The following is a 9,786-nucleotide window of genomic DNA, read 5'->3' as shown; positions in this document are numbered from 1 at the left end:
TGATGCGCGCGACCGCTTCCGTTATGGCGGCTCGTGCGGCACCGCGCCTCTGGCGGCGTGTGAGGGGCCGCTCGTGAAGTGACACCTTCCTCTATTTTTGTAAAATTGGGTATGGTTGTTGTATGGCTTACATATCGAGAGAGAGGACTGATGTCACGCAATAAAAATGCCTTTAAAATGTGAAAGCAAAGCTTTATACGCTTGTCTGTAAAACTTTCATATAAACATTTTGCAAATGGTGATGGTCCTTTTCCAGCAACTCATCTGTGGAATCATAGAACTGTAGAAGTTGGGAGGGATCACTGAGTCCAACTCCTGGATCCACACAGCACCAACTGAAATGAAGCTGTATATCTGAAGGCATTGTCCAGATGCTTCTTAAACTGTGGCAGGTTGAGGCTGTGATCACTGCTCTGGGCAGCCTGTCCCATGCCCACCGCCCTTTGGTGAACAACCTGTCCCTAACCCCCCACCTGATCCTCCCCTGATGCAGCTCTGCGCTATTCTCTCCTTTGTTATCTACAAAAGTCTGGCACAGTAGCATAAGCTTAATTTTGTTCCTGTTCATACACTGTCCTGAGTTCATATGCTGACAGATGGGTTACATGTTGCCTAAACAGATATGAATAACCAGGCCACAGCTGCAGACTTTGGTTCACCTCAGATATAAGCCTGGCAGAGATTCCAGAAAAATGAGAAGAGGAGGTAACTTATTTGCTCTCCTAAAAAATAAACAAAAAACCCACAACCCACTAACCCCCAACCTCTTTTTAAGAGGGAAATGTTCCAATTACTTTTTCTCAAAGTCTATGCATGTTATCAATAGCAGAGGTCCCATTTCTATTCCCCTCGTGACTATTCACTAATATAATCGTAACCAAGACTCACATATTCATTTTCAGAATGGGCAAAGTTGAAGTGACCTTTTAATAATCATTCAATGTCCATTCGGTTGCACGACAGTAACATTTATTTTTTTGGGGGGTGGGGGGAATCAAATTATCCCGTGTGTTATACCAGTACTAGCATTCACTATTTTGCCTCACACTATTAAGACTTTTTGCACTAAGAACAGAACGAAGCCGTCAGTAAAAATTAGGCTTGTAAAACTTTATTCTGAAAATGAACTTCTCCCAATCCAATGAAGTATAGGAAAGCTAAAACACAATCCTAACTGACAGAGAACAGCTCAGAGCTCCACTCTGAGTAAAACAATGGAATAACAATATAACCAACTGTGCTTCTTAAATATCAAATTTCTCTTCACATATATTGTGTCCGTGTTCTTCGTAATCTTCTCTGGTCACTACCAAGTCTTCAAAATCATCATTTTCAGAAATGAGCTCCCACCTTCCCAAGAATAAGTAATAGGGCTGAAAAATGAACAAAACCATTGTCAGTCTTGTGCAAATTCATTTAAAATACACTTCTTGGAAATCATCACTGCATACTTTTATTTGACCATATCTATCAAAAATATATCAAATCAGAGAAGACTGTTCTCAGGTGACTTTTTTTTTTTGACTGCTAAATGATGCTCCAGTCAAGTTTTGAGACAAAGTTTGAAACTTGGTCAGGGCTGACTTCCCATTTTATAAAAAATTAAGTAACTTTTGGGAGGCAGGTGTGAAGAGGGCAGGAAATAGCAATGTCTTCATATTTTCTTTGCGTAGGTGACTATTCTTTAATATTCAAAAATATTCTCTAGTAATACTTTAAAACTAAAGATGATCTTTTGTATGATCAAAGACTACTTGTTTTGCCTCTACCATATATTCACTCTCTGCAAAGATGTTATTCCTTCAAGTCCCTGACGTGCCTGCATTAAAAATGACACATCAGCATTCATATACTAATTATTCTTTTAAGTACTAAACTCTAATCACTCATACTTATGTATCCACTTCCCTTAATGAGACTACAGTCTTACTGATCTATTTATAACACTCACCCTGGAAACAACTACTTGTGTGCTTAACTTTATTAGGCAATATACTAGACAAGCAGATGGTCTCTAATACATTCAATTTCTCTGAAAATATAACAAATTAAAACAATCACTCTTGAACGATTTTGGTTCACTTAAAAGGCTTAATATAAATATTATGTATCTTTTTGTCAGCAAAAGAAGTCCTGCCTGATAGTTTGTTCAATACAGTTTAGGACTTACTTTTCAGGGAGAACAACAGAAACATCATAATCAGTTGGAGTAAGGCATCGCACTTCAGAATACACTCGATCTCTGAAGCCCGGAAAAAGCGTGTTTCCTCCAGTCAGAACAATGTTCTTGAAGAAGTGAGGCTGCATTTCTTCAAAATAAATAAAACCTGCAGTTAGAGACTAAGGATGTATTTAGAAATGAGATTTTTCTTCCCCAACTTTGTTATGAACTGGAAATGAGTTAAGAAATACATACAGAAGTTGTGATAATCTAGTGATCAACATCATAGTTGTATTCATTGCGAAGTACAACTGAGCAATCATTGTCTGTTCTTTAATTTCTAAAAATCACAACGTTGTCTTTTAATTGTCTGTTAGATTTCATGCCTACCAACGCATTCTCCTTTCAAAATAAAATTCATTTTGTACTCTTAAAAATTGCACCATTTCATAATCTCAACACTTCCATCCTTATATGGCATCACGAAACCTACAAAAATCCTTGTAGGAGTAGTAACATTAACTACATTTACTTATCATCTATACCACGAAGGCACTAATATTACTTCTGTCCAACAGAGCAGTCAGAAAGGTTTTAGACTTTGATGCTTAAATGACTGATTTCGGCCAGGCTGAATTTTCTTTCACTGAGGAAAAAATGTAAGCATATTCCATCATCAGTGACAGGTAGATCACATTAGTAACACAGAACAGGGCGATTAACTGAAGCAAAAGTAGAAGCCAATCTAGGAACTACCACAAAGCTGGGCTTGCCCAAGTGGGCATCTTACACATAATAATCAGTTCTAGGCTACATGATACATGCCAAAAGACAGAACAGTTCGTAAAAGCCTGGCTGACATATTGAGAGCATTTAGCTTCTTATGACTCATTGGGTGCTACAACAAATTTAAAATAAAATAACAACTTCCAAAATACTTATTAAATTATACCTTCTGGTAAATTCTGAATAGAATCAACAATGGCTTCAGGAATTCCCATCTCTTGAATACCAATATCTGAAGGATGGAAGAGTATTTCTGGAACTGCAAATCTTTCATTTGTTAGACGAAGTATTTGTTCACCAGTTTTGTATTTTCCACTTAGCACCATCTCTTCCCTTGGCTAAATTAAAGACAGAAATAATAAACACTGCTTTAGAAAAGAAGCTATATTCCTGAGTACTCAGCTCATTTTTTTTCGTGTACTATAGTAGTGGTAAGCCATATATCCCACATTAAGCCATATTACCTATAAATCTTTTAATAATAACAATACATACTCTGGTATTAAATTTGAATTTATCAACTTACCAGCTGCAGATTTGCCCAATGCAAAATAAAATAAGTATGCACAAATGTGATACTTTAAATATTGGGGCTGCTTTTGAAACTGAAACTATGACCAATTAAAAAAAAAAAAAGCAGGATAACACTTAAAATTGTTGTCACTAGTATGAAGACTTTTCAGGCTCTTCTATTGCACAGCTTTGAGCTTTCTACTTACTGGCATGCTTAGATGAAATTCAGATAGACTTACTAACACTTACCAAAGAGAAAACACCTTTCAGCTTCACGAAAGGAATAATAGTGATACATGATAATTTACAGTAGGTTTCGTGACAGCACAAGCATAGTAATCTGCAAGTGTTAGATAACAGGACATAAAATGCTATGCTAGAAAAAGAAGTATTTCATTTTCATGTCAGCTTCCTAAGAAAATGAGTGACAAGTTGTCTGCTTTTCCTTCCTATCTCAGAGGCAAATTAGAAAACCTTCAGGTAACTGCACAGAATCCAATTTTTCTAGAAAATTTACAGATCTCAGAAAGTAGGCGAAACCTATCTACACCAGGAAAGGTAGCAAGAAACATCAAGTCAGCACATCAGATTACCAGGTAGCTACAGTGGTTGCAACCAAATTTAACACAGTATTGCACTGACAGCAATCTGAAACCTGAGGACAGCAAGTCAGTTTCTCTTGAAGATTACATATGTATGTATACTACAAGTTAGCATTAGCACATGTGAATTATTATAAAGGAACATGCTTCAGGAAGAATGTAAGCTAAATGAGTTCTTGGTTTTAAGCAGCAGTTACAAAGTGTATGGAATCTTCATGAGAAGCTGCAACATAATTGTATCTCAAAGCCTTCAAAAATAGATGACAACACATCTTGCTATTTTTCTACCAGAATAAGGAAAGAAGAGATGGAGCCTTTGCCACCGTTCAGTTTTCAAACCACACACAATATTCCTGCAAGCATCTGAACTAAAGATTTGATACTCCAAATTAATACACCCCAGGATACTTGGCATTTTAAGAATTTAACCTATTAATGCATGGAACAGAAAGAAGTTACAACACAGCAGTAGAATAAAGAAAATATTTTTAACAAACAGGAACAGACCTGTGCAAAGGAAAACAGTCCAAAAATATTTAAAAATTCTAATATCAATACCTTACAGAATCCTTTTTTGATTGTGCTGAAGTCTGGCAAAACATAATCTACCATTACAGTATTTTCCTCTCCTTTTAATCTGAAAAATAATGTAAAATACAACAGAATAAAGAACAAGTTCTAAATCTCCACATTTTTATACTGATAATACTTCCTTTGACTTAACTTGAAAATTTTCTAATTAACAGCATATTTTCATTTGTTTGTACAAATTGATTATTGAGAAGTACCAAGTTTTACACTTAATAGCACTGCATACATACTTAGCAATCTCCATGTCCTTATAAAAGTCTTGAGACACATAACACACATCTTCTTTTACTTGATTAATTACATGCGTTTCATCCATAACGTGTAACTGCCTGTGCAGGAACAAACAGAAAAAAACAACCAACATATAAAATAGAATCTAAGTTTGACAACTGTTACAATTCTTTGCATTACCTGTCTAGTTTTATACTGGAGATGGGTTACTAGTTTTCAGTGCAGAAATCTAGCACTATAGAACATACTTGACAACCGTCTCAGTAGATTATCAGTCAGCTGTCTCAGAAAGTTTTAAGAACTTGTATCATTGTGAACATACAGGTTGTTTCAGCAACTTCAAAAGCCCTGGTACTGTGATGAATTAGGCTGTTAAATATTTATAGTGACAATTTTAAGCTCAGGACAGCAGCTAGCTGATTGTAAGAGACAACAGTTCGCTTTAAACAGTATTTAATCTAAAATTCATAGAAAAAATATCTTTGCAAACTTGCTCATTTTATATCAAGTCTCATGCTTTACCTGTAAGAGATTATCTCCTTCAGATGGTTGGTTAACAGTTTTCCTCCAACATTAATCCTACAGAGAAGAAGTAATGCAAGGATTTTTGTTAACTTCAGCAGGGAGAGGGAAGTGATTGTCTCCCTCTACTCAGCTCTTGTGAGGCCCCATCTGGAGTACTGGGAACAGGCCTGGGGACTCCAGTAAGAAAGACATGCAGCTCTTGGAACTGGTCCAGAGGAGGGCCACTAAGTTGATCAGAGGGCTGGAGCACCTCTACTGTGAAGAAAGGTTGAGGGAACTGGGCTTGTTTAGCATGGAGAAGGCTCCAGGGAGACCTCATTGTGGCCTTCCAATCTTTGAAGGGAGCGTATAAACAGGAGGGGGAACGGCTGTTTAGGAGAGTGGATAGTGACAGGACAAGGGGAATTTTTTAATTTTTTAAACTGAGACAGAGGAGGTTTAGGTTAGATATTAGGAGGAAGTTTTTCCACGCAGAGGGTGGTGACACACTGGAACAGGTTGCCCAAAGAGGTTGTGGATGCCCCATCCCTGGAGGCATTCAAGGCCAGGCTGGATGTGGCTCTGGGCAGCCTGGTCTGCTGGTTGGCGACCCTGCACATAGCAAGGGGATTGAAACTAGATGATCACTGTGGTCCTTTTCAACCCAGGCCATTCTATGATAATATGATGATTCTATGTATAGCAAACAATTCTTAAAATAAATAAATAAATAAATAAATAATAAAAAGAAAACAAAACGTAATGTAGTTTACCTGATAATTGCTTCTTTCTTCTTTTTACTTCTACAATAAGGTACAATATGTGTAAAAGAATACCCACTGTCCACAATGATACAACACAGCTCAGATGGATTATCCCGGAAATACCTGTGCGCACTAAGAGCTCCAGCTGAAATACAGAAAACCTACTCAATATTTACATGAACGCACACTTTTAGAATTTACACTGATATAAAAGTGCTTCAAATTTTAAATGCCAGACTTTCAAAAAAACTCAATACAGAACACTACAACCACACATAAACTAATTATGATAGCGCTAAGAACAAGTGTTGTATATTCCCACCCACCTCGCTGCTTTTTTCTTTGTCATGGATTCAAGTGCTTGCTCTATTTCCTCTCCTAAGGTTCACACAGATTAACTGCAACGTGATTATCCAAGTCTATCTAAAGGGATATCCTATGTCTAATGATGCATTTCATGACAATGCTGTATTTTATTTGCTAATACAAAATAAAATTAAAAAAAAACAAAACATCACCATTCCTAAAAGAAGAAAGTCTTCACACAAACCCTTGGTTGAATTCCTCAAATGCTATCTTATTTCAAAATATATTAATTATCTCTGCCATCTTTCTCTCCTCTTAGATTTCCTTCAACTGAACTTAAAGGAATGATGCACTTAAAGAAGTAGTCTGGGAAGATGCCTAATCCAATTTGAATACATCTACTATCACATTACTCAGGAAGGAACCAAAGTAATTTCTGCATATGCATGTATATATTTATATTTATTTATTCTCATGTTTGAACCTTGCAATGCATAAATGTGAATTAAAATGGGATATACTCACCATTCACTCTAAGAACTGCTTGAAATTGATACTCTTCAAATAGGATTTCATTCATTGATTCTTGTATTGAACTGAAGTTAAAATAAGGTTCAGTGATAATGATATTGGTATCTACAAAATCCACCTATGAAAAATACACCAAAATTGCTATTACTTTCAGGGAGACCTCACTGTGGCCCTCCAGTATTTAAAGGGAGCTTATGAATGGAAGAAAACAGATTTTTTTACACAATCTGATAGTGATAGGACAAGGCAGCATGGTTTTATACTAAAGGGGAGATTTAGATTATATATTAAGAGGAAATTATTTACTCGGAGGGTGGTAAGGCACTGCAGCACGTTGCCCAGAGAAGTCATGGATGCTGCAACCCTGGAATTATTCAAGGCCAGGTTGGATGATACCATGGGCACCCCGAGCTGCTGAGTGGCAGTCCTGCACACGGCATGGAGTTGGAACAATATAATCTTTAAGTCTCTTCTGACCTAATCCATTCTGTGATTCTATTCTACATTTTACATCAATTGAAAACTATGTGAATTTAGATACACGATTATAATTTGCCTTATCTGTTAGCAGAAACTAGGCTTCTTAAGTTCTTCTTTTATTTTTAATTTTTAAGGAATTTATGAACAGTGACGAATCTTAACACATTAATGGGTTAAAATATAATAGAAGGGAGCACCTTCATCATGTACTCTGCTACCATTACCTTAACATTATAATGCAGCATTTTAAAGAGATACACATAAAGAACACTACAATACTCAAGATACTACCAACAATAGAAAAGCATCTCTCCAACAGCTCAGCATTTAATCAAGATGAAATTCCACACCAATTAGTGGACTCTAGCCAGACCAGCAAAAGATCCTGGACTTTCTACATTTACTGATTTCTTGAGTTTAACTCAAAAACTTTACAGAGTTTTTTTCCACCATACCTTGATAGGGCCCTTATCCCTCTAAGGCCTTTACTCACAAAAAGGGATTTAAAAAACCAAAAATTCTTCCTGAAATTGTGACTGACTGGAATTCTAGGTCCCAAATTTAAACGAAAGCTAACTATGAAAATCCAGTAGTATGTATTTTTAAGCCCAGAAACTAAGCATTTTGGGATATTATTTTCATTCTGAGTAAAATTCTACCCTCCTAGGTATCACAAAAATAAAAACACCTCAAGTTTCAGCTTAAATAACAATACAGCATTTTTTTTTTTTAACAAGAAAAAACAGAAGAGCAGCCTTACTATACCTCTTGAGCTAAATCTAGTTGGTGTCACAAATAAGAAAAATTACATTTCAGATCTTTATATTTTATTCATTCAGTTGGCAGAAAACTGTTAACCAAAGATATAGTTAATTCACGTAATTTGGCCCACTGACCTAGTTCATCACTCTCCTTCACATCAACAGTTCCTTAGTCTCTAAACCACACTGTATCTGCCTAAATTTTTCTTTTTTAACTAACTTGCACTCTTAATTAGATTGACGTGAATTTAACATTAACATGCATAGATTATACTCAGTATGGATATACACAAAACTGAAAGTGTCAGATGTTTTTCAAACTCCTACTCTAAAGTTCAAAATCGTAATTTTCCTCGTTAGAAGAATAATAAATTAAAAAATCCCTGTGATTTCTAATAGAAGTCATTTTCAAGGAGAAAACTAAGCTCATCAGTTTTACTTAATAGTTGTTGTCTTTACGGTAAATCTCTCAGTGAGGATATAACCTACAGAAATTGATAATTAAACAAACAAAGGAGGGTCTTACTTGATACATTTCTTTTCCAAAAAGATAATCCCAAACCTGTCTCTGGACATCCCAATTTACCAAATAACCCTGTATAAGTTTGGAAAAAAAAAATCAATTAGAAAATACATTTACATCTAATGCAACCATTAGAAATAAATATTTAGAAAATACAATTTTACTTTATTTTTTAAAAACAATTACCAGAGATCTAAAAATCTCTAAAAAACATGATAGGCTAGCAGCACAAGCGGAGATTTGAGAGTAAAGATTTCTAAATTCTTACAATTCTATGCCAAGGAACAAACGTTACATAAAAACAAAGAATGTTACTATCACCTTCCATTGATATGTTAACTACTACCTTAAAAAAAGAAGGTGGGTTTCTATACACATTTCTATTCTCTTTGATAGCTGAGAATACACTGTCAAGATGGGATGTCTATGATACCAGGCTATACCCTGCACCTATGACCTGTTGTGTGAAATAAGTTCCAGTAAGCAATAATTCCCAATTGGCTGTAATTCTAGATTGGGGTTAACTTACTTTCTGAAAAGGGAGAATGTAGAAAAGGCCGGAGGGGTCTTTGATTTCATCTAGTTGATTTGCTGTGAAGGTTTTCAAGCGTGCAGTCTTGGATCTGAACTGGCAGTTGGGAATGACGCTGGAAGAAACACAGACATTTCCTACACACCACAGCTTAAGACACGAGCTGTCTTTCCGTATATCACTTTCACAGCAGCGTGTTTTCAATGATATATTTGCAGCCACGCCTCGTTCGTAAGCTATTTATCAATACAGGCGACTGAGAAAATATTGCAGTTGCTACAGAGATGAGGCGCAGGCTGCCTATAGGGCTGCAGGTGCTCCATTCCTGAAGGCGCTCAGGGCCAGACTGGACAGGGCGCTGGGCAGTCCGAGCAGGTGCATGGCAGCCCGCCCACGGCAGGAGGTCGCTCTGTAACCCATCAGCCCGCGGCTCGCAGCGCCCGCGCCGCCGAAGGAAGGCGGAAGAGGCGTGGCCGGGACGCGCCGCCGGGGCGGCGCCCA

The 9,786-nt window shown here is 36.8% G+C and overlaps 1 protein-coding gene across 1 annotated transcript in view; it reads right to left on the bottom strand.

The window, feature by feature from the left end:
- Positions 1-1,089: 1,089 nt before the first annotated feature.
- ACTR6 (actin related protein 6) overlaps positions 1,090-9,786 on the bottom strand; it is a 12,397-nt gene continuing 3,700 nt past the window's right edge. Inside the window, 11 exon segments of the mRNA XM_031552161.1 lie at positions 1,090-1,345; positions 1,348-1,373; positions 2,171-2,309; positions 3,114-3,285; positions 4,621-4,699; positions 4,884-4,982; positions 5,407-5,463; positions 6,162-6,297; positions 6,984-7,107; positions 8,757-8,825; positions 9,283-9,525. Of these exon segments, the coding sequence (XP_031408021.1) occupies positions 1,245-1,345; positions 1,348-1,373; positions 2,171-2,309; positions 3,114-3,285; positions 4,621-4,699; positions 4,884-4,982; positions 5,407-5,463; positions 6,162-6,297; positions 6,984-7,107; positions 8,757-8,825; positions 9,283-9,525 (1,245 nt within the window). The 3' untranslated portion in view covers positions 1,090-1,244.

This window comes from Meleagris gallopavo, chromosome 1 (genome assembly GCF_000146605.3).
Source record: "Meleagris gallopavo isolate NT-WF06-2002-E0010 breed Aviagen turkey brand Nicholas breeding stock chromosome 1, Turkey_5.1, whole genome shotgun sequence".
NCBI classification, from domain to species: domain Eukaryota; kingdom Metazoa; phylum Chordata; class Aves; order Galliformes; family Phasianidae; genus Meleagris; species Meleagris gallopavo.
Note: the sequence above shows the minus strand (reverse complement) of the source record. Positions and strands in the feature narration are given on the sequence as shown.